Source organism: Eptatretus burgeri, chromosome 6, assembly GCF_056783735.1.
Source record: "Eptatretus burgeri isolate ZD-2024b chromosome 6, Ebu_testis_v1, whole genome shotgun sequence".
NCBI classification, from domain to species: Eukaryota; Metazoa; Chordata; class Myxini; order Myxiniformes; family Myxinidae; genus Eptatretus; species Eptatretus burgeri.
In genome coordinates this window covers 111,814,455-111,839,845 of record NC_140966.1, presented here as the reverse complement: position 1 = coordinate 111,839,845, position 25,391 = coordinate 111,814,455, and the positions used below count along the sequence as shown (strand labels likewise).

The following is a 25,391-nucleotide window of genomic DNA, read 5'->3' as shown; positions in this document are numbered from 1 at the left end:
GTTTCCGAGCAGGTCCCGTTGAGGTACAACCTCTCGGTAGTCTGTCCGCGCGAATAATTAGGTAAATCGACAATTCGGTGATCGGCCCTGTAGTGTGGGAAGAGCATTGACAAGGTTGTGGTGTGGTTAAAAACACACCCGTAGCTGGATTTCGGTGTTGATCCGAAAGCTGCGACTGGATTGCCATGGTCGGTGGGCGCGCGCGGTCGCAATTAGCTAAAGACGGTCGTCCGCATGCCGGAGTGGCAGAGATCCACAACACTGTTGTCAGGGAGTGGGATTCCGATTAATCCCTCCTCCAAACTAAATTAACAGGAATCGGATCAAGGGTGCGTAGAGCGACCCTCCGTTCCCATTAAATTACGAGCTTTTACATTATTGCCGATACGCAAAATGGCAGCTCAAGGCGAGCGGGGGCAGGGAGAAATATTTTTTAATGTCGAATCCATGGCCCGGGACGGTTCTTTTTATTATAACCCCACAACTAATTGTAGTCAGTGGGAGCGGCCTAAGCATGAACTTTGCCGGCAAACAAACTCAAAGTCGCAAAATAGCGGTGCGGCCGCACCTCAGCGCAACACGGAGCGGGTTGCTATTAATAGCACAACGAACGGCACGACACAGGACGGGGGCTCCCAACCACCGATTCAAACCACGTGGGCGAGGCAGGTGAACATTGGCAAGCTTCAGGCACAACTGGAGGAAGAATGGAAAAAAAAAGCTCGAAAAGGGAAAACGGGACCACGATTTGGAATTGAAACAGCTGAAGGAAGAGGTCAGATCAGGCAATCCGAAAAGAGAAAGCCTAGAACAGAAGATAAAAAGAGGACAGAAATCTCTGGAGCAAAGGAAGGAAGAATTGTTGGAAAAGTCAAGACAGTTCGAAGAACTACAGGGAGAAATGAGTAAAGTAGAGTGAAGTACCATGAGTTGGAACAAGGGAAGAGCGAACTGAACAAAAGAATAAAGGAAGAGCAAATTAGCAATTCTCGGGATAGGAAGAACTTGGAAGAAGAATGGAAAACAAAGCTGGAAGAGGAAAAACGGAAACACAATTTGGAATAAAAAAAAAACTGAAGGAAGAGGTAAGATCAGGCGATAAGATAAGAGAAATCTGAGAACAGACAAATATCTGGAACAACTGGAGGAATACGGTAAGAAAATGGATGAAATGAGGTGAGGAGGCGAGAAAGGAATTATTGGAAAAAAATTCTGAGTTACAGAAACACCAAAGCAAAGAGAGGGAATTACAAAACGAGCTGAGGATGTTAAGAGAGGGAAGAAAGAGAATGGAGAATGAAACGTTAAGGAACCACACTGTGCAGATCGAACAATTAGAAGCCAAAGCAAGACTAAAGAATGAGATGCAAGAAAGAGTAGTGAAAGAACAACGAAAGAAGCAGGAAAAGGAAGTCAACAAAATGAAAGAAACGATGAGATTGGAGAATGAAGAACATGAGAGACAGAGGGATAGAAAACAAAAAGAACATGGATTTGAAATTGAACAACTAAAGGAAAAGGCAAGGTTGGAGTACGAGGAGCTAGTGAAAGAACAACGAATGAAACAGGAAAGAGAGATCAACCAATTGAAGGAAACGACGAGATTGGTGAATGAGGAACAAGAAAGACAGTGGGATAAGAAACAAAAAGAACAAGGAATGAAACAGGAAAAGGAAATCAACAAAAGGAAAGAAGCGATGAGATTGGAGAAGGAAGAACAAGAGAGACAGTGGGATAAGAAACAAAAACAATATGAATTTGAAATTAACCAACTCAAGGAGAGAGCAAAGTTGGAGTCCACGGAGATGGAAAAACTCCGGAAAGATAACGAACAACTCAAAAAGCTCGGAGAGGAAGAACGACTCGAATGGAGCCAGGAAGTAGAACAGGACAATAATAGGGGATGTGTGACATCACCACAGGGAGGAACGTTAGTGGTGCGGGACTTGATTGACATCACTCGTCGGATGACACCACAATTGGAGCAAACCCTGATAAAGGAGACACAAGGAGAAACGCAGGAATTAAAAGAAATAACAGAAAAATTGACGGTAAAGGAGACACAAATAAAAATGGAAACTGTGGAAATAATAACAGGAGCCCAGGAGTCTGAGACGTGTTGGGTGAGACTCGTAAAGGTGACTGAGACAAAGAGGGAAAAATTAAATGGGGTGACTGATACGTGTATGGCGAGAGACGAGGGAAATCGTAAAGAAGACAACGGAAATAAAAACACCAGAGACGCGGGAGATAGAAAAGGTAGAGGAGAAACTACACGATAAAGACGAAACTAAATAAGAGCACGCACACATGGAGTTAGTGAGGGACAATGGGGGTGAGCTGGCGGAATGTGTCGTGACCCAGTACAAGCAACAGGATAGCCTTCTTCAGGAATGAGGGGAGGGAATATGCCCCCTTGAAGCGGATTGCGACGAGGTGAGTTCGGTCGCTCCGTGCGAGTTAGAGGGGGCGAGTGCTGTGAACGGGTACACGCGGAGCTTGGGGAGTATGGAGGCCCCGGGAGTGCTTGTGGTAGCGCGAATCCCCAGAGTGATTGTCCCGTCGTGTGTGTTTACGAGTGTGGCGAAATGCGTGTTGAAACGTGTGCATAGCGTGGGTGAAAGGCCGTGCGTGTGAGAGAAACAGCGTGTGTGAGTGGAACCGCATGTGTGAGAATGCGGTATGAGAGGGAAATGGCGGTTGGTATGCGAAAACACGCAACCACGTGTCCAAGTGTCATGGCGAGGTGTGTAAGCATCATGGCACGCGGAAGGGCGTGCGTTGAATGGCGACGAAGACGGCGCCGGACGAGGGACAAGGGCCGTGTAGCGGCCGCAGCTGTTTTGGTGACAGTGCCGGATTCGCACAGCAGCGTACGCGGGGTCCGTGCTGTGCTTCGCACGAGGCCGCCACGTGCGCGCCTGTGCGAGTGAAATCTGGTCCGGAAACGCACGCGGTGGATGTAAGCCGATCCCACGCACAGACAGAAGCTAGGCTGGAAATGTGAATTTGGAACGGATGGGTTCTCCAGGCGAGCGTGTATGTAAAGCTCCGTGTGGCCTGCGCCGCACGTTCTGTTCGCAGAGCGTGCGGAGAGGCTTCCCCGAGGCGTTACGCGTACCCTGGCTTGCGCGAGAAATTGCGCAAGTTCGGGGTGCGAGTGATGTCATCGGGGATTCCACGGCGTGGGTTACGGACGAGCAGATCACATGTGCTCGCGTGGGGAATCCCTCGAAATGCGAGGCTTGCTTGGGATGCGCAGGGTGACCTCGTGGCTGCACATATGGTTGGAATCCGGCAGGAGGGGAATCCCTGCTGGATGTTACCATCCGAGGTGGGACGAGGTGCATGAAGCGCGAACAGCTGCCATGACGTCACGGGGAGAAGAGCGCGGTTTGTGAATTGCCGCACTGGTGTGCAAAGAAAAAAAAGAGCAAAGCAGGCATCGCCACTTCGAGTGAACAGGATTCCGAGGCAGGGGGTAGGAGACCCCCTTGCTAGGGCACATGAACGCCACTAGTTAGGGGGATGGGTTAGAGATGGTTAGACCGGCTTCATGGGGGCAGGGACAAGTCCTCATGGGGCCCGTGGAATGGTTAGTTAGTGGGAACGTCAGTTTAGATTTAGAATGGAAATGGGATTTTGAGGACACTGACAGACATTGAATGTGTAGTGGGGAAGTAGCTTAGCTACGAAGAGTTAAAAGGAACGTGCATGAGAATAAGGGATGACGAGTGAGCACGAGTTAGTTGAGGGATTTAGTGAGAAGAATGGCAGTGTTCAGCGATGTGAGTTGAGAAACAAACATGTTGAGTGAGTGAGGGCCAGCGGGCCTGAGTGTATGGTGCGAATGTGGTATGCATGTTGCGATGAGTGATTGGGGGGAGGAGTGATTCCCACCCAAGGGACCCCGGGGTCAGAGTAATGTCAGCTAGTGGGTTAGCCAAATTGACAAAATGGAGGTCGTTTTGCTGTTGGTGCGAATGTAGGCTCGAAACCTGTTTGGAGGGGTGCAGGAGTCCTGTTGACGGGCTGGGAGCGTGGCTGCGAACGGTATTGCTTAGTGGGCACCCCGGGCACGGGGCTAGTGGGCCGCGGTAGGCCAAGGGTGCAAGAGGGGCCGGGATAGCATAGTGGGCCCGCATGATGCGGGGCCCGTAGTGCCAATAGCCACGTGGGCACGGACACCCGGGGAAAGGGGCCCGTGTTGCCAGCCTGCCATGTGAGCATCAAGGGGGGGTAGCCATGGAGGGAACTCCCCAGGTTTTAGGGAGCTGGTAGGCTCGGAGATAGTCGCAGTGCCCGGGGGTGCCATAGTTGGAGAATCGGCAGAGGGAAGTTCCTGCCAAGTGAGCCACGCAGCCCAGCCATGAGATCGTGTGAGGGCACGAGGGAAAATTGGAGAGCAAGGCCCAAATTTGTGAGGACACCAACACAGGCGACGGGAATCTTGGTTGGTAGAACCAATATTTTGAGTGAGAGGTGGTTTTGGAAAGCCCCGGGGTAGTTAAAAGTTAATAAATGTTAGGGTAGATAGGGAAGTGTATCCCTCTGCACCATCCATCCCTTTGCTCTCGTTGTAGGCCGCTGGACCCACTTTAGGTTAGATCGCTGAGATCTGAGGAGGCCATTCTGAGGCTTCATTGGGCCTCAAGGCAGGACGCTAGCTCTCCTTTATTTCCCTCCAGGAAGGAAACGTAGGGGTTGGGAGTAGGCTAGGTGACATGGTAGGTTAGCCAGACAGAGACTATAAAGGGGGTTAGGGAGATGAAATTATAGAAGGAAATAAAATAAAATAAATAAAAATAAGATGGGGCTAAATTTGTTTTTTACAAACTAAGAGAGTGGGTGTGGACAGAGACAGGTAAAGGCGATTGGTTGGGAGGGAGACAGTAGGGTAGTTCCGAACCCGCCTTCAGACTGGCAGGCACCAGCGCACTCCCTCCACAAACCTCCAGAACGAGACAAGAGGCCGGCCAGCTGCGTATGCCGGCCTGTTTTTGCTACAGCGGCCTGTTCCGGCCTTGCCATGCCTTGTCTTTCTGCCTCTGCCTTGATCCCATGCCTGCAAGCCCTTGTGTTTGTGTTTGCCCCTGTCCATCCATTACCATGTGTGCCAGGATCATCCCGCAAGTTGCGGGGACTGCCCTGCAGGCAGCCCCACCGGCCATTGTGTTTGCTTGTGTCGGTGCCCATTCAGTATTCTGCAGGGACTGCCCTGCAGGCAGCTGCAACACGGGACTGCATTGAGCAGCCCGTGCACCATGTTTTCCATCCATCTATCCATCCGCTCATTTTTTGTGTTTGCTTGCGTCAGTGCCCATCCAGTGTTCTGTAGGGACTGCCTTGCAGGTAGCTGCACACGGGGACTGCATTGGTGCAGCCCGTGCACCGTTTGTGTTCATACCTGCATTTGTTTCATGAGCCAGAGACTGCATTTGGGCAGCCTGGCTCCCTGCTTCAAAAATGGCCTGTGGGATGGCATATGGCATGCCGGGTTGGGGTGAGTTGCCTCCAGCAGCTGAAGACATGAAAAGGTTCTGTGACAGACAACGGGGCCTTTTGAACAGGCCCCGAAGACATCCGACCTTCAGCTGCGGGGGCGCTCACCCTCACAAACTATGACTAACTTTGCCATGCCCTTTTTCCACAGAGTCCATCAGTCCTGGGCCATGGTTTACTGTAAAATGTATAACGTTAAGTTAAGTAAAATTGTACATGAGTTTGCTCCCCCTGCATGATTGTCGTCGCGCCGGCAATTTTAGTTAAGTTGACTGTATGAGTGAGTTTGTTTAGTTAGTTACTCAGCCTGTTGGTTATTTACTTTTGGGACACGGATACACCAAATGTCGCACTCAGGGATCCGAAGGTAAATCGTACTTGGGGAGAACTTACACATGAAGGCACACGAAAATTTGACGACTCGGGACGAGTCTGTAAAAAGGGGAGGGGGTAGTGTTACGGTTGTGGAAATTCACAGATCACCATTCAGGTTCCCCGAAGATCAGTTATGTCGATAAGTGTGTGTCCAGGTTAGATTTCCCCACCGATGTATAACGGGATTTATTCGTGAGCCGGGCTGTGCATCTTTGAGTTTGCCGTTTTTATTTTGCTATCTTTAATTTAAAACGATCATCTCCTCACCATCATCTCCACAAACAACGCCATCTTTAAACCAACAACAACCATTTCAACCAATGAACTACATCTCCTCACCATCATCTCCACAAACAACGCCATCTTTTCACCAGCAACGGCATCCACAAACGAACAACATCTCCGACAAACACGAAGACTCCCTCGTTGGAGTGAAAGCCGGTGATTCCTACCACCTCCGTGTTTGACGGCAAGATCGGATCAGAATGACAAAAGGGGTGGAGCCAGCGGGGGGTGAAGGGTCGGAGGTGAAAGACCAAACACCACCCCCGAACCTGATAAAAGGCTGGGCTGAAACGCCGAGAAACGAGTTGTCGACAGTTCGGAGTGGAGCTCAGTCGTTGGAGTTTGGAGCCTGCAGTCCAGTCAAGCCTGCAGTGTCGTGCAGAGTTGTGGGTCGGTGGAGGCGGCAGCAAAGTCGCCAGCCGGAGAGAAGTCGCCAGCCAGCGACATAACAGTCTGAGGTGATCGGGCCCCGGGACGGTCCGAGCGACGCTGAGGAGTGAGCGGGCTCTTAAGAGAGCATCAACTCCAAAAGAGCAAGGCCCGCTCGCTCCTCTGAAGCATCGTCGGCCAGGCCTGATCGACCAGGCCACACGGCAAGGCCTGGACCAACTGAGCTGCCATTACACCAGCTGCCGTGTTGACGACGAGACATACGGAGGGTCGCCGACCGAAAGACCCATCGAGTCGTCTCCAGGGCGACAAAGTAACCTGCACGGCCTCGCGGAGCTCCTTCGGTCTTCCAAGCTCCGAGGAACACTAATATAAAGGCCTACGGGCCGTGTTCTCCCTTTTATTTTCTGGGGTTTTTGCATGGAAGTCTGTGGCGCCTTGTCCGATAAGTAGAATTGTTGTTAAGTCATGTACATGGTAAAATAGACAATGGCTGTCGGTCTTTTTGCTCGTGTCCTGTGCCCATCCCACCCCCCCCCCCCCCATTGCTTCATTGACTGCATGCATGTAAAATAAATACCCCCATTGTTTTAATATTCACTTGCTCCTTCCGTCCCTTCCTCCATTGAACTGCCATAATTGCGTTTGGAATAAATAGCTGGTTTTTTTTAGCTGGTTTTTTAACAAGATAATCAGGTCGAACGGGGCTTGGCGATAATAAACCGCTCGGCAATCGCAGACGGAAAAAGCTGCTTAAAGTAGGTCCCGTTGAGGTACAACCTCTCGGTAGTCTGTCCGCGCGAATAATTAGGTAAATCGACAATTCGGCGATCGACCCTGTAGCGCGGGCAGAGCATTGACAAGGTTGTGGTGTGGTTAAAAACGGCGTTGAGCCGAAAGCTGCGACTGGATTTCCACGGTCGGTGGGCGCGCGCGGCTGCAAATAGCTCAAGACCGTCGTCCGGAGTGGCGGAGATCCACAACAATATTACCAGGAACATGATTCAACAAAGATTTATTGTGAGAATATGGAGAAGACAAATAAGAATTTGGTCAAAAGGTCAAAGGTAAAAGGTTCTTGCTTATTCACACGGTGTTTCCTCCTTATCCACACAGTGTTTCCTCCTTATCCACACAGTGTTTCCTCCTTATTCACACAGTGTTTCCTCCTTATTCACACAGTGTTTCCTCCTTATTCACACAGTGTTTCCTCCTTATCCACACAGTGTTTCCTCCTTATTCACACAGTGTTTCCTCCTTATTCACACAGTGTTTCCTCCTTATCCACACAGTGTTTCCTCCTTATTCACACAGTGTTTCCTCCTTATTCACACAGTGTTTCCTCCTTATTCACACAGTGTTTCCTCCTTATCCACACAGTGTTTCCTCCTTATTCACACAGTGTTTCCTCCTTATTCACACAGTGTTTCCTCCTTATCCACACAGTGTTTCCTCCTTATCCACACAGTGTTTCCTCCTTATCCACACAGTGTTTCCTCCTTATCCACACAGTGTTTCCTCCTTATCCACACAGTGTTTCCTCCTTATCCACACAGTGTTTCCTCCTTATCCACACAGCGTTTCCTCCTTATCCACACAGCGTTTCCTCCTTATCCACACAGCGTTTCCTCCTTATCCACACAGCGTTTCCTCCTTATCCACACAGCGTTTCCTCCTTATGCACACAGCGTTTCCTCCTTATGCACACAGCGTTTCCTCCTTATGCACACAGCGTTTCCTCCTTATGCACACAGCGTTTCCTCCTTATCCACACAGCGTTTCCTCCTTATCCACACAGCGTTTCCTCCTTATGCACACAGCGTTTCCTCCTTATGCACACAGCGTTTCCTCCTTATGCACACAGCGTTTCCTCCTTATCCACACAGCGTTTCCTCCTTATCCACACAGCGTTTCCTCCTTATCCACACAGCGTTTCCTCCTTATCCACACAGCGTTTCCTCCTTATCCACACAGCGTTTCCTCCTTATCCACACAGCGTTTCCTCCTTATCCACACAGCGTTTCCTCCTTATCCACACAGCGTTTCCTCCTTATCCACACAGCGTTTCCTCCTTATCCACACAGCGTTTCCTCCTTATCCACACAGCGTTTCCTCCTTATCCACACAGCGTTTCCTCCTTATCCACACAGCGTTTCCTCCTTATCCACACAGCGTTTCCTCCTTATCCACACAGCGTTTCCTCCTTATCCACACAGCGTTTCCTCCTTATCCACACAGCGTTTCCTCCTTATCCACACAGCGTTTCCTCCTTATCCACACAGCGTTTCCTCCTTATCCACACAGCGTTTCCTCCTTATCCACACAGCGTTTCCTCCTTATCCACACAGCGTTTCCTCCTTATCCACACAGCGTTTCCTCCTTATCCACACAGCGTTTCCTCCTTATCCACACAGCGTTTCCTCCTTATCCACACAGCGTTTCCTCCTTATCCACACAGCGTTTCCTCCTTATCCACACAGCGTTTCCTCCTTATCCACACAGCGTTTCCTCCTTATCCACACAGCGTTTCCTCCTTATCCACACAGCGTTTCCTCCTTATCCACACAGCGTTTCCTCCTTATCCACACAGCGTTTCCTCCTTATCCACACAGCGTTTCCTCCTTATCCACACAGCGTTTCCTCCTTATCCACACAGCGTTTCCTCCTTATCCACACAGCGTTTCCTCCTTATCCACACAGCGTTTCCTCCTTATCCACACAGCGTTTCCTCCTTATCCACACAGCGTTTCCTCCTTATCCACACAGCGTTTCCTCCTTATCCACACAGCGTTTCCTCCTTATCCACACAGCGTTTCCTCCTTATCCACACAGCGTTTCCTCCTTATCCACACAGCGTTTCCTCCTTATCCACACAGCGTTTCCTCCTTATCCACACAGCGTTTCCTCCTTATCCACACAGCGTTTCCTCCTTATCCACACAGCGTTTCCTCCTTATCCACACAGCGTTTCCTCCTTATCCACACAGCGTTTCCCCCTTATCCACACAGCGTTTCCTCCTTATCCACACAGCGTTTCCTCCTTATCCACACAGCGTTTCCTCCTTATCCACACAGCGTTTCCTCCTTATCCACACAGCGTTTCCTCCTTATCCACACAGCGTTTCCTCCTTATCCACACAGCGTTTCCTCCTTATCCACACAGCGTTTCCTCCTTATCCACACAGCGTTTCCTCCTTATCCACACAGCGTTTCCTCCTTATCCACACAGCGTTTCCTCCTTATCCACACAGCGTTTCCTCCTTATCCACACAGCGTTTCCTCCTTATCCACACAGCGTTTCCTCCTTATCCACACAGCGTTTCCTCCTTATCCACACAGCGTTTCCTCCTTATCCACACAGCGTTTCCTCCTTATCCACACAGCGTTTCCTCCTTATCCACACAGCGTTTCCTCCTTATCCACACAGCGTTTCCTCCTTATCCACACAGCGTTTCCTCCTTATCCACACAGCGTTTCCTCCTTATCCACACAGCGTTTCCTCCTTATCCACACAGCGTTTCCTCCTTATCCACACAGCGTTTCCTCCTTATCCACACAGCGTTTCCTCCTTATCCACACAGCGTTTCCTCCTTATCCACACAGCGTTTCCTCCTTATCCACACAGCGTTTCCTCCTTATCCACACAGCGTTTCCTCCTTATCCACACAGCGTTTCCTCCTTATCCACACAGCGTTTCCTCCTTATTCACACAGTGTTTCCTCCTACAGTGGTTGGTGTTTTTTCCAACACTGTCGGTGGATGGAGGTTATTCACACGGTGATTGGTGCTTATTCACACGGTGGTTGGTGCTTATTCACCCGGTGGTTGGTGCTTATTCACACGGTGGTTGGTGCTTATTCACACGGTGGTTGGTGCTTATTCATACGGGGATTGGTGCTTATTCGGACGGTGGTTGGTGCTTATTTGCACACTGGTTGGTGCTTATTCACACGGTGATTGGTGCTTATTCACACGGTGATTGGTGCGTATTCATACGGTGGTTGGTGCTTATTCACAAGGTGGTTGGTGCTTATTCACAAGGTGGTTGGTGCTTATTCACACGGTGGTTGGTGCTTATTCATACGGGGATTGGTGCTTATTCGGACGGTGGTTGGTGCTTATTTGCACACTGGTTGGTGCTTATTCACACGGTGGTTGGTGCTTATTCACACGGTGGTTGGTGCTTATTCACACGGTGGTTGGTGCTTATTCATACGGTGGTTGGTGCTTATTCATACGGTGGTTGGTGCTTATTCACACGGTGGTTGGTGCTTATTCACAAGGTGGTTGGTGCTTATTCACACGGTGGTTGGTGCTTATTCACACGGTGATTGGTGCTTATTCACACGGTGGTTGGTGCTTATTCATATGGTGATTGGTGCTTATTCATACGGTGGTTGGTGTTCATTTCCACAGTCCTTCGTGCTTATTCTTTGAAGGACAGTGTTTCTGCACAGACTATAATGTTATTATTGCTTGTTATGCATGGACCAGGACCAGGATGAGGACGAGGACTCGCAGGCATCTCACGAAGCACCGATCACACCCTCTACTGGAGCATGTAGTGGGGTTCTATAAGCTGAACATGAGCCACGTCCGCACATGGACCTCTTCACTGGAAACCCCCTTTAATGTCGGTTGGGGGGGGTGGAGTCCGTCACGTACGCTGATGTAATCCACGGCCATGACGCCATTTCGGAGCTCAGTACAAAGGGAGGGCCACTGCTGGAGAGAGAGGAGTTCCGGGGGGTATTCCCCCACCCCCTCCGGTGTCATGTTTTAAAGGAGTTTATGTTGAAGCCCGACGGGTCCTGTTGGTAGTATTTTCGAGCCAAGCACAGTTTTACGACTCCGTTTCTCAGGAAAGATTAACTGATTGTTTTCGGACACCGTGATAACTCTGCCGGACTGATCTCGCTCTGGGTTCCTGTTTCCAGAAGCCGTCCACACGAAGGTTATCACGTGACCAGTGACCCTCCAGTTTCGTGCGCCTCCATCCTTACACCCTGGATTCCCACTGGAACACTCGGGAACGCAGGAAAGCCCCCCAGACGTCCTGGATTCCCACTGGAACACTCTGGAACGCAGGAAAGCCCCCCAGACGTCTTGGATTCCCACTGGAACACTCGGGAACGCAGGAAAGCCCCCCCAGACGTTCTGGATTCTCACTAGAACACTCGGGAATGCAGAAAAGCCCCCCAGACGTTCTGGATTCCCACTAGAACACTCGGGAATGCAGGAAAGCCCCCCAGACGTCCTGGATTCCCACTGGAACACTCGGGAACGCAGGAAAGCCCCCCCAGACGTCCAGCATCTCCATTGTGCGTGGGACACGAGGATGGCCGATGGGGGTTCAGACTGTTTGTTCCTTGTCGAACAGCGCACGAGTTCTTCACACCGCACGGATCGTTGTTCACGTTTAACATGGTCGCGGGTTTTCGTGTAAACAACACTCGAATCAAAGCACGAACCCTCTGGGGAAACGAGAGAAGCGCCCAGAGCGCGGGCGGAGGGAGTGGGGGACCGTGCCCTCGATTTCCAGTCAGCAGACGCGGGAGGAATCCCCCTTGGGTGCTGTTTTCGCCGAAGTGACGTCACATTGTTCCGCCGAGCCTCAACCAATGGGCAGCCGCGCATGGAGCGCATGCAAAGCACCCGGTCTGGAGCGGAAAGTCCCAGGGGGCGTGGACCTAACAACCACCGAGGCATCGTGAGTTACCACGTGGTTTTCATCTCTCGTCATCTGTGAGTGTGTTCAACTAGCGATGGTTGAACGCTTTTGATAGATTAACCGCTCCGGGGCATGCTCCCATACCTGACCACACCTGATTAACAGGGTGTTGATGAGCGTGTTTAAGAGTGCTTCAAATCATCACGTGACAGCATGAAATGCGAATACAGTACAACATGATGATTGTTTATAGTTCATTAATGAGCGTACTAACTATAATAATGAATTGATTTCACGAGATCGCTTGGTGGTTGGAGTTCGTGTTTGTTTTTTTTCTTCCCATATGAACTCACGTGTCTCATAATGCTCGTGGACCCCACGTTTGAACATCGTAGGTTCAAAGATCCCATTTTGGAAGATCCCATGTTGAAAGATCCCATGTTGAAAGACCTCACTTTGGAAGATCCCATTTGAAAGACCTCACTTTGGAAGATCCCATGTTGAAAGACCTCACTTTGGAAGATCCCATGTTGAGACATCCTATGTTGAAGGATCCCATGTTGAGACCTCCCATGTTGGAAGATCCCATATTGAGACATCCCATGTTGAAAGATTCCATGTTGAAGGATCAAATGTTGAGACCTCCCATGTTGGAAGATCCCATGTTGGAAGATCCTATTTTGGAAGACCCTTCCCATCGTGACCTTCATCAGTTTCTCCCCGATTGAATCCACATTTTTGCCCTTGAACCCCGATCCCCTCGGGTTACCTGAACTAACCATACTATATATATATATATATATATATATATATATATATATATATATTTATATATATATATATATATATATATATATATATATAATATATAACGTCACGGTCGAATTCCCAAGGAGCCCTTCCACTCTTCCCCTGTCCCCCTCCCCAACCTTCGGTAAAGGACACCCTGGTTTATTTATTCAACCATTCATAAATCAATAATTTCATTAATTTCCAAAATGAACTTTTCGCAACTTTGTTGTTTCCTGTGCAAACTTTGACTGCAGTGAGTGAGTCACCCTTGTTTGACTTGGGTCGATTCGTGTCGTCACGACACCATGACCCCTTTCGTACGGGCACGACGAAGGTACACACGTGACCCCGGAGGCATTGTGCGCTCATGGTAAAGGTGATGCGAACGCTCAAGTTAAAAATATCATGCTTCCTAAAACCGGGGCTGCGCTGGTTGTTATCGGAGGTTGGGTCGGAAGTTGGAGGCAGGGTGAGTTGGTAAAGGGGCGGGGCCAGGCAGAGTGGGGGCGGGGCATCCAGAGCCTGGATTTAAGTCAAGTGCACGAAACTCGAGTGACGCTTGAAGTGCTCGATCAGGAGGAGTGTGTGATCCTCACCACTAAGCGCTGGACCAGGTGGGTCGTCTGTTCACCCATATCACTGGATCCCGATCGCACCTACATCGTAGTCACTGGACCCGGATTTTGCTGTACACCTGTATTGGGGACTTCATGGTGTTGCGGATATACCTGGACGGTTCGGACTCGTGGCGTTGAATATCATCCGACTGGACCCCGAAGGAGTGACGTCTGGGACTCTGAGTTGAACCTTTGGAAACGCGACACCCGCAGTGGCGGGATCGTGGCGGTGGGATCAAGGTAACCAGCACATTGACTGTTTGAGCGTTTGGTTCACTTTCATAATTTACATACATATATATATATTTATATTTATATATTTATATATATATATATATATATATATATTTACATATATTTATATATATATTTACATATACTTATATATATATATATTTACATATATTTATATATATATATATATATATATATTTACATATATTTATATATATATATATATTTACATATATTTATATATATATTTACATATATTTATATATATATATATATATATATATATATATATATATTTACATATATTTATATATATATATATATATATATATATATATATATATATATATATATATTTACATATATTTATATATATATATATATATATTTACATATATTTATATATATATATATATATATATATATATATATATATTTATATATTTACATATATATATTTACATTTACATATATATATATATATATATATATATATATATATATATATACCTGTACAGGAGTATATCCTCCAGCATCGGGTTCAGCTTCTTTGCCCCATCGAGATTGGATGTTTTTTTAACCCCTTCGATCCACGTACATTGCCGTTATCAAGCGAACACGGTTATAATGTCATGGCAAGCACTAAGGACACAGGACACACGTCAGGTGTACCTCGGGTAAAGATCTGACCGGGTGGTGCATAGGTAGCACACACTTAAGTTGTCCAGTCTGGGTTCGATTCCCGACCCGACTGAAAACCGTCCGATAGGTGGCTTCGCAGGCCGGCCGAGGCGTCACAAAGTGCTCCGTCGGTCCAGACATTAAGCTGGCTGTCCCATCTGCTAGCATTGACTAGTGGGCATTAAAGAATGCACGTTGTGTTTCGCGAAGATTGGGTGAGTTATCACCGACACCTTGAAAATATTAGTTTTTTTTATTTCTTTATTCTCTCTCAAATCGCATTCAGTCGAACGTCAGGCCTGGCCGGCCTTTTCGTGAAAGCCTTGGGCCAAGAATGCACCCTCTTTGAGCTGATAATCTCTTACTAAGGGTTAAGGTATCGTAAGAAGAGGAAGAAGGAACATCAAGTAAGTATTGTGCTCAGGCAGAGCCTGCTGTCCCTTCATGGCGTACCGGTTATCGAGTGATCCACAACTACATGGCACTGCACTGTTAATTGAAAATGATTGAACGACACTGAAAACGACTTATACCTATAGTTGTTGAAAAACGTGGTTCAAACAACAACCCATTGTGTCATACAATTGTGGGACGATAAAAAGGTCTTCGATCAATGATTGTAAATCGGTTTGGACGAGATAACCAAAATTTTTTTTTATAATCAGCAATAACTTTGTGAAAAGTTACCTTGAAGAGTTGTTGGAAACCTTTCTGGAGTATCGATAGTTTACCTGTAGAGGTGGCTCTCGCGTAAACTTCTGTTGAGTGGACCATTGTCGTGACATGGCGCATGCGCTACGTCTGTCCACCAAGTTCAGTTTATGATCGAGGGATAACTTGTTCAAATTGAATGTTTTACTTTGTACACGAACAGGGACACGAACCCGCCATTTGGCCGTACTTTGGCTCTGAATTTGTCCGCATCGTGCATGCGCAGACAGGATTGAGATCATTCATTTATTCTGTCTGTGTGGCAGTCAGACAAAGTTTTATAATCATTCCAAACAGGAAACTTACTGTTTTCAAGGACGTTATAAAGGACACAAACAACAGGCACGAAGAACGAATGTCATGCGTTCAATAAAGTGGCGTATAAGACGATGCATCAATGGTGGCAAACTTCCGGGTGTTTTTTTTTTTTCTACGGCCTTTAAAATCTTTATTTTATTTCAATTTAATTGTATACTGTTATTTATTAATTCATTAATTAGTGCTTCGTGTCTGGACAACACCCATACAACACATACTGCGTCCCGTCCATAAATCAATGCGAGCAGATAGGATGTCCAACTTAACGTGCAAACGATGGCCAGATCACTTTGTGATGCCTCGTTCGGCCTGCAAAGCACTCGTTGGATGGTTTACAGATGGGTCGGGATGGACTAGACTCGTACAACAAATATTACATCTGGTCCATTATATTCGGAGTAAACAAAATATCAGACACAAAGATGTTTTTATTCAAACCTTATTCTCTAAAGGGTTAATTGGCGAGTGGTAAATAAACAGGTGTGTTGAATGCTAAGGTGCTCGCAGGAATCGTTTACCTGTGTGTTCTATGGACCTTGTGTCACTCTTCCTATCGTGGTCTTCACTCAGGGTATACCTGCTCAAACGTGTGCTCGGTTTGAGTCCCACAGGGGAATTAACTCAATAACATGTGAGTTTGATTAACGTGGTACTCGTGTTAACAATTCATCACATTCCCTAACTTCACACCCCACGTTCAATTACCTTTGGTAAGCAGACGTTCCAGGTTTTCAAGGTTCGAGCCGGAAGCGTTGGTAGAACGTTTTCAACATTGACGCACCTCGTCACAAAGGAGGTGACCCATAGCGACAGAACGTTCACACCGCAGGGGGTCTTCTGTGCAAGTCATTTTAATAGCACCGTGAGTCCCTCCAAACAATGGAGTCAGTGTTATTCTTTCCTACAGTATGCTCCAGATGTAGGAAAATGATGGGCGGTGGAGTATGTTGGGTGATGGAAGAGAATAATGGGAGATTGAGAATGTTGGGTGATGGAGGAGAATAATGGGAGATGGAGCATGTTGGGTGATGGAGCAGAATAATGGGAAATGGAGCATGTTGGGTGATGGAAGAGAATGTTTGGAGATGGAGCATGTTGGGTGATGGAGGAGAATAATGGGAGATGGAGCATGTTTGGAGATGGAGCATGTTGGGTGATGGAGCAGAATAATGGGAGATGGTGCATGTTGGGTGATGGAGGAGAATAATGTGAGATGGAGCATGTTGGGAAATGAGCATGTTGGGTGATGGAGGAGAATAATGGGAGATGGAGCATGCTGGGTGATGGAAGAGAATGTTTGGAGATGGAGCAGAATGTTTGGAGATGGAGCATGATGGGTGATGGAGGAGAATAATAGGAGATGGAGCATGTTGGGAAATGAGCATGATGGGAGATGGAGCATGCTGGGCGATGGAAGAGAATGTTTGGAGATGGAGCATGTTGGGTGATGGAGGAGAATAATGGGAGATGGAGCATGTTGGGTGATGAAAGAGAATGTTTGGAGATGGAGCATGTTGGGTGATGGAAGAGAATAATGGGTGATGGACGAGAATAATGGGAGATGGAGCATGATGGGTGATGGAGGAGAATAATGGGAGATGGTGCATGTTGGGTGGTGGAGTAGAATAATGTGAGATGGAGCATGTTGGGTGATGGAAGAGAATGTTTGGAGATGGAGCATGTTGGGTGATGGAGTAGAATAATGTGAGATGGAGCATGTTGGGTGATGGAAGAGAATGTTTGGAGATGGAGCATGTTGTGTGATGGAAGAGAATAATGGGAGATGGAGCATGATGGGTGATGGAGGAGAATAATGGGAGATGGAGCATGATGGGTGATGGAGGAGAATAATGGGAGATGGAGCATGTTGGGAAATGAGCATGTTGGGTGATGGAGGAGAATAATGGGAGATGGAGCATGTTGGGTGATGGAAGAGAATGTTTGGAGATGGAGCATGTTGGGTGATGGAAGAGAATAATGGGAGATGGAGCATGATGGGTGATGGAGGAGAATAATGGGAGATGGAGCATGATGGGTGATGGAGGAGAATAATGGGAGATGGAGCATGTTGGGAAATGAGCATGTTGGGTGATGGAGGAGAATAATGGGAGATGGAGCATGTTGGGTGATGGAAGAGAATGTTTGGAGATGGAGCATGTTGGGTGATGGAGGAGAATAATGGGAGATGGAGCATGTTGGATGATGGAGGAGAACAATGGGAGATGGAGTATGATTGGTGATGGAGGAGAGTGATGGGTGATGGAGCATGTTGGGTCTTGGAGTGTGATGGAGGAGAATGTTGGGTGATGGAGCATATTGGGAAATGGAGCATGTTTGGTGATGGAGGAGAATTATGGGTGAAGGAGCATGTTGGGTGATGGAGGAGAATAATGGGAGATGGAGCATGTTGGGTGATGGAGCATGTTGGGAAATGGTGCACGTTGGATGATGGAGTATGTTGGATGATGGAGGAGAACGATGGGAGATGGAGGAGAATGGTGGGTGATGGAGGAGAATGATGGGTGATGGAGAATGGTGAGTGATGGAGCATGTTGGGTGATGGAGCATGTTGGGAAATAGAGTATGCTGGATGATGGAGTATATTGGGTGATTGAGGAGAACAATGGGAGATGGAGTATGATGGGTGATGGAGCATGTTGTTGGGTGATGGAGGAGCGTGTTGGGTTGGGATAGGTGATCACCTCCTGTAGAATAAGCAGTCATGACGCCAGTGAATGGCTCAAATTTCACAATAACTTGGTCGATGAAAGTTTGGACAATCTCAGGATATCATTAGACCTCATGCAACAGGTGTCCTTTTAGAACATGGCATCAGGTTTTGGTGTACGAGGGCCATCAACTGGTCTTTGGATATCCTAAATATTTTGGATATCCACATGTCTGTGGTCATGTTACTCTTTACCATGAGAACAAGTAATCTGGATGTGCAGCCCAATGTGCAATCCCTTATGTTGTGCCATAATGCCAATCTAGAACAAGACAGGGCAATTAACAATGTAAGGCCTCGTTTCGTTTATTTGTGACGTTTATTTGTGAAATGTAATCGTTTATTTGTGACCATATTAGGCTCGATAATATAACTGAATCAAACCCCCTAACTTGATGAGGCAGCAAGGCACAGATCGAGTTACATCACAGCAACCCCCTGACTGGTGATCAGCAGGGCAGAGACAATGTGCTCGCGTGGCAGGCGACACTTGTTACTGACAGGTCGTGCAGCAATCGCTGTGATGGAACTCGATCTGTGCCTTGCTGCCTCAAGTTAGGGGGTTCGATATATAAATCTATAAATCTATAAATCTATAATTCCAGCAATCTCTGTGTGTCTGTGACTGCTGTTTCTCGACAACCACTGGTCCGATCTAATTAAAACTTGCCAGGTATATTGCTGGGGACCTGAGTATGTGCCTTTTCAAGGTTTGATATTAATCGGACAAGTGGTTCCCAGGTTATGGCCATTTATTTACCAAACCAATGACAGGACATGTTGCTGCGTAGGCGTGGCCGTTGGGGAAGAGATCCTCAGCCGAGTTCCCCATTACGGGTTACAACGTACGGACTTCCGGATAGTGATGACTTACTGTATTCTAATAATTTCTCGATTTCCTATGCGCATTTATAGATAAACACAATGCTCCAATCCAGTCATCGTTTACGAGAGCGAAGGAACGGCCTGTGTGGTTGTTTGAATTATTTTTCTTTTTTTTGCACGTACGGCCACGCACGTACGGGCACGCGAGAGCGAAGGAACGGCCTGTGGTTGTTGTTTCTGGCACGCGGTTTGAAAGTTATTTTTTATTTTTTATTTTTTTTTTTTTTTTTTTTGCACGTACGGGCACGCACTAGTAATATATAATACATGTAAAACATATAATATATATAATGTATTATATAGAAGCAGGGGGAAGGGTGAGGAGGGGGAAGGGAGGGAGAGAGGAGGGGGAGGTTGAGGGAGGTACGCGTGAGGGGTGGGGAAGTGAAGGCAGCTTGAGGGGTGGGGAAGGGAAGGCAGCATGAGGGGTGGGGAAGGGAAGGCAGCATTAGGGGAAGGGAAGGCAGCAATTAGGGGTGGGGAAGGGAAGGCAGCATTAGGGGAGGGGAAGGGAAGGCAGCATCAGGGGTGGGGAAGGGAAGGCAGCATCAGGGGTGGGTAAGGGAAGGCAGCATTAGAGCAGAGGGAAGTGAAGACAGCATTAGGGCAGGGGAAGGGAAGGCAGCATTAGGGCAGGGGAAGGGAAGGCAGCATTAGGGGAGGGGAAGGGAAGGCAGCATTAGTGGAGGGGAAGGGAAGGCAGTATCAGGGGTGAGGAAGGGAATGCAGCATTAGGGGAGGGGAGGGAAGGGAAGGCAGCATTAGGGGAGGGGAAGGGAAGGCAGCATGGGTGGGGAAGGGAAGGCAGAATTAGGGGTGGGGGAGGGAAGGCAGCATTAGGGGTGGAGAATGGAAGGCAGCATTAGGGGAGGGGAAGGGAAGGCAGCATTAGGGGTGGGGAAGGTAAGGCAGCATGGGTGGGGAAGGGAAGGCAGAATTAGGGGTGGGGGAGGGAAGGCAGCATTAGGGGTGGAGAATGGAAGGCAGCATTAGGGGAGGGGAAGGGAAGGCAGCATTAGGGGTGGGGAAGGGAACGCAGCATTAGGGGTGGGGAAGGGAAGGCAGCATGAGGGTGGGGAAGGGAAGGCAGTATTCGGGATGGGGAAGGGAAGGGTGATAAAATGCGTCGAAACAGCAACATTTTTTTTACTCACTGGACTCCATATAAAACCTGTTGGGAGCATTTGAAAACCCATGCTATCTACCTGGCAAAGGCCTGCCTGTGCACAACTATGCTCGCACATGCAGCAACCTTTGCATCCCTCTGGTCGGCTCACTCTGACTGATTCGTACATGCTATACTATGGAAAATTCAAAACTAAACTGTCCGTCCTTAACAGTCCCTTCAACAGAGGGGGAGGGGTGGGGGAGCAGGGAGAGAGGTGTGAGAGAAAGAGAGAGAGGGAGAGGGGTGAGAGTATGACGATGTGAGGGGCAACTGGGGAAGGAGAGGGGCAGGATTCTGGCAGATGTGATATCCAGTTTAACGTCCATCCGAGGGACGGCACACACATTGATGAATCACCCTGCCTGTGAAACACCAGGATGACAGTTTATAGCTGGGTCAGGATTCAAACCCAGGCCAGACAGCTTAGAGTGAGCATGCGTACCTCTCAGCTATCCTGCCATGACGTGGCGATTCATTGCTTTATAACAACCGAAAACATTTTTAACTCATTGTAATGATCTTATTCATTTTGCCTTCCTTACTCCGGAAATGTCCCCACGGAGAACTGAGCCGCCATATCGCCATCAAAGCTTGAAGAGCGCTTGCCAAGTGGCTTAACCACTCAAGCACTCCAACGAAACGGTTGAAGAAACTTTAAAAAAACGAAACGTTTAATTTTTTTCATATGTATCTATCTATGCCGAAGTGACGGGTAATGAAGTAATGAAAGATCATACAAAAATGGAAAACGTGAAAATAAAATTGCACATTTTTAGCGAGCCAACCACGATCCGACATCGCCAGAGGCACCGCACGGCCAAACGCTGACGAACGGGCCCTGAACTATGTTCAAGTCGATTGATATATTCAGTGACAGTGCGATCGTCTGATGAAGGATAATTAAATAAGGGCATTAATTATGTTCAAAAGGAGTGTTGAAATTCAGCCAAACACCCGATGTTCATTCATGCACTTCCTTGGAGTTCCCTTAGAATGCATGCAAAGTTTGGGGCCACGAGGTTTCATGGTTTTGGATTTATGGAAGTGACGGACGGACTGATTGATGGACACCCACTGACATTGATTGGCATAGATTATATATCTACATGGACAAACCTCCTCTATAAGGAGTGGAGAAAAGAATAGTAAGGCCCCATGACAACATTGTCCGGGGAGAGAGAGAGACAGGATGAAGAGACTTCACAAGTTCCAAACAGAGGACTAATCCTCTCGACGGACAAAATGCAGACTCCAAGGTCCAAAATTAACTCAAATCAATAAGACATTAAAACGTTCTGGGTAAATTAGACATAACAATGTTATTGTTGTGTCGAGAACCGTGCTCAACAGCTTTATTGAACCATGCTCAAGGTAGGTGGGGCGTATAAGTCGAGCCTGTAGGCCTTGCAGCGCACTTCAAATCACGGGTTAATACGGGCAAACTTACACTCGGGAACAGGTGCGGATAACTTGGACAAAATCCACATTCAAAGTACAAATTTAACTCGTGGTTACATTAGATAAGTCTGATGAACTGTGCTCCAAGCCACCTCGTGCACAATATTAAAGCGCCGACCGACTGATGAACAGACACGCTGACTGATTACAATACATCGAGGATTGAGCGCGGATAACTTCAACCAGGATTGGTCACCAAACACGTTTCTTTGGACAATTCGACCTTCGAAGACATCAATGCAATCTTTCTCTAAAAAGCGGATGCACGACCTCATTCCGCATGCGTACAGAGGCCCGGAGAGGATCAATAGTGAGCAAGGTGAAAGTGAGAGGCCCTCATGACCATCTCAGGTACATGGTGATAACATCATTAAGCATTCTGTATCTAAGGAGGCCATTTTGGTCATGCAACTCGACATCCCATGTGGAGAGTCTTGCTGCTAGGAACCCATTGATCTTCCAAAATTCATGGTCATTCGTCAGACGATAGACACCGAGCAGCGTCTCCTTTATCGACCCATTGGGTCGACGGACCATCGAATAAGGTACAACGATACTATTCTTTCCCCAACTCATCACGACATGCACTCAATACCTGCTGCTGTCCCATCATTTCTCGACAATGAAAGATTTACTGCAACTTCGGCACCGAATGTGTGTGGAACACCTCATTGGAGATGGAGCGGTATCAGTCTGTTGGTGAGGTGGGTTTGTTCAAACGGGCCATCTTGTGAGGATATGCTTGCTAACTTCAGCACAAAATTAGCGGTCTGCGTGGGTGGCAAAGGAATGCAAAACGAATAAAACAAATACCACGAACCTTTTAAAATACCTTAAATGGTACTTGTTGAGTCTTTGGTCGGCTTTCTTTGTTTTGACGAGGCGTTAAGCCCGAAACGTTAATGCCTCTTTTATTGATGGCGGATCAACTACCGTTTGAGGTATATTCAAAGGTTAGTGGTATTTGTTTCATTTGTCGGGCCATCTTGTGGTTTGAACACTCTGTGAACAATCATAATGCTGACCACCATTGCTTACTCGTATGGGAGCGGTCGAGTACAGTCCGAGTAAGCACGTGTGTGAAACACCATCGGTCGGTACTTCATGGTAGGGTAGGGGACACATAATGTTACTGCACCAGTACTTGCATGACGTGGATAACAAACAGGTGCAATCGACATGTGTGGATCCAAAGAAATCCTTTTCTACCTCGTCCGGACCGGTTTCACGTACTTTACAGAAACTGCAAAATCGTTCGTAAAAATAAGTACGTGCATTTGCGTGTCAAGGTGTGTCCAGGCTATACCTTGACCATGTGACTGTAAGATGACCAGCGAGGTTTCATTTAGATGGATGAGATGGAATGGGCATCCAACCTCTGGCTGGACCTGAAGGAACCAGTGAGGTGTGGAAAGTTAGGCAGGTAAAGCCTTTTCGTTACCGTCTCACTCTCTCGCTTCCCCCCTCAGACACACGCAGTGGTATGCAGAGCATGGAGGCTGTCCTTTGGGGAGATCGGCCTCTGTCCGCAGCGTGGGACCTCGCACCACCCCACGAAGAACCTAGCTCCAACTACACGCAACTCAGCCCAGTGGCTACACCAACCGATGGCAGTGCATTTGGTATGTGTGCCAGCCACATTGTTTTCAACTCACCATAACCATAACTTCAACACTCTCTTGATGCTTTCTTTGTGTTACAACCACTGTGATTAAACTTTTCAGAAAGGTTCTGGTGGGGGAGTGGAGGAAATGTAGAATTTGACTACAAAGAGAGGAATGTACCCATTGAGTTATTCATACAAAACGGATACGAGAATTATTTATTTATTTATTTTTAAAGTGATTCTTCACTATTCAGAGATGAGGTCAAAAATGATATATATATATATATATATATATATATATATATATATATATATATATATATATATATATATATATATATATATATATACACATATATACACATATATATATATATATATATATATATATATATATATATATATATATATATATATATATACACACATATACACACATACATACATACATACATACATGACATGATATCTCAATGTTATCGACGGGTTCTGACCAAACTTGGTGGATGAGTTGGGTGTGTGACGAGAACAAGCCGATGAGATTTTTTTTGGTTCAAGTCCAGATCCAGATCCGGCCCATCGGTGGGAAATGTAGACTGTTCAGCCTGGTGGAGGTACGCGCTCTACCGAGTACCGTTCTAGTCTACATTGCTTCAGGCTTGTATTTTTGAGTAAAGTGATCATGTGTCGTCCATGACGGAGAATCCAAAGTTTTTTTTTTTTTCAACTTGTTGGAGATGCATCATTGGGAGAGATTCAACGTTCCAGAGCACACCCCCGATGGGAGATTCAATCTCACCTTGTGAGCTAAACGAGCTGTACACCTGATGTCACCGAGTGAATGAAAACTTCTCGGAGAGACGAGACTCTGAAATCCTTGTTGAAGTCATAACTGTATTTATTCGCATGGTCCTCGGATTAGGGTTTTTCAGTAAATATCAAAACCAAACTGCGATTCCTCCAGTGACTACTGGTATGCAGCTAGAATCTACCCAAACTGTGATGATACATTCAACATTTTGGCTTCTCCTGTGGGCTATGAAGGGGGTGAAGTTCAGACAGCACAACAACGAAGGGAACACGGAAGGGCCGTGCCAGTTGGGCAGTCGTAAATTATTCTATTGGAGTACTCGTGTACAAATGTGTATCTGTCTACCACTAAACAATGGATAATTAGAAGGCAAGAGGACTCGAGTCATAATGGTATTTTTTCGTACATCTTCCAAAACATGACATGAGTAATGCAGGCAGACATCAATGAATGCTAATATGAGCGTAGTATCTGTGAAGCACAAAGGGTGAAAAGTTGTCATCCCAGCATCAGTGAGAGCACATGGATGCAGGACATGCACACACACGATCACAGAGTGGATGTGATTGATAGCGAAAGGAGATGATTATGACCAAAATGTGAAAACGATCACTGCCCCAGAGGAGATAAAATGAATCTGCCCTCCGAATAGACTTTCCCCAACACACATGGTGGCTGCCCTCCGAATAGACTTTCCCCAATACGCATGGTGGCTGCCCTCCGAATAGACTTTCCCCAATACGCATGGTGGCTACCCTCCTAATAGACTTTCTCCAATACACATGGTGGCTGCCCTCCGAATAGACTTTCCCCAATACGCATGGTGGCTGCCCTCCGAATAGACTTTCCTCAACACACATGGTGGTTACCCTCCTAATAGACTTTCTCCAATACACATGGTGGCTGCCCTCCTAATAGACTTTCTCCAATACACATGGTGGCTGCCCTCCGAATAGACTTTCCTCAATACACATGGTGGTTACCCTCCCAATAGACTTGCCCCAATACACATGGTGGCTGCCCTCCGAATAGACTTTCCCCAATACGCATGGTGGCTGCCCTCCCAATAGACTTGCCCCAATACACATGGTGGTTACCCTCCTAATAGACTTGCCCCAATACATATGGTGGGTTACCCTCCTAATAGACTTTCTCCAATA

General features: G+C 47.3%; 1 protein-coding gene across 6 annotated transcripts in view; it reads left to right on the top strand.

Annotated features, from left to right (window-relative positions):
* Positions 1–25,391, top strand: part of LOC147025633 (ETS-related transcription factor Elf-3-like) — a 43,633-nt gene that overhangs the window by 8,565 nt on the left and 9,677 nt on the right. For 4 of the 6 annotated variants that reach the window (XM_085886811.1, XM_085886809.1, XM_085886807.1 and 1 more), the window contains one exon: positions 23,284–23,436. In XM_085886811.1, the coding sequence (XP_085742937.1) occupies positions 23,284–23,436 (153 nt within the window). Of the gene's footprint in view, positions 1–13,554; positions 13,872–23,283; positions 23,437–25,391 lie in introns of those variants that run through there. The other 2 variants (XM_085886812.1, XM_085886810.1) reach the window with 2 other exon arrangements.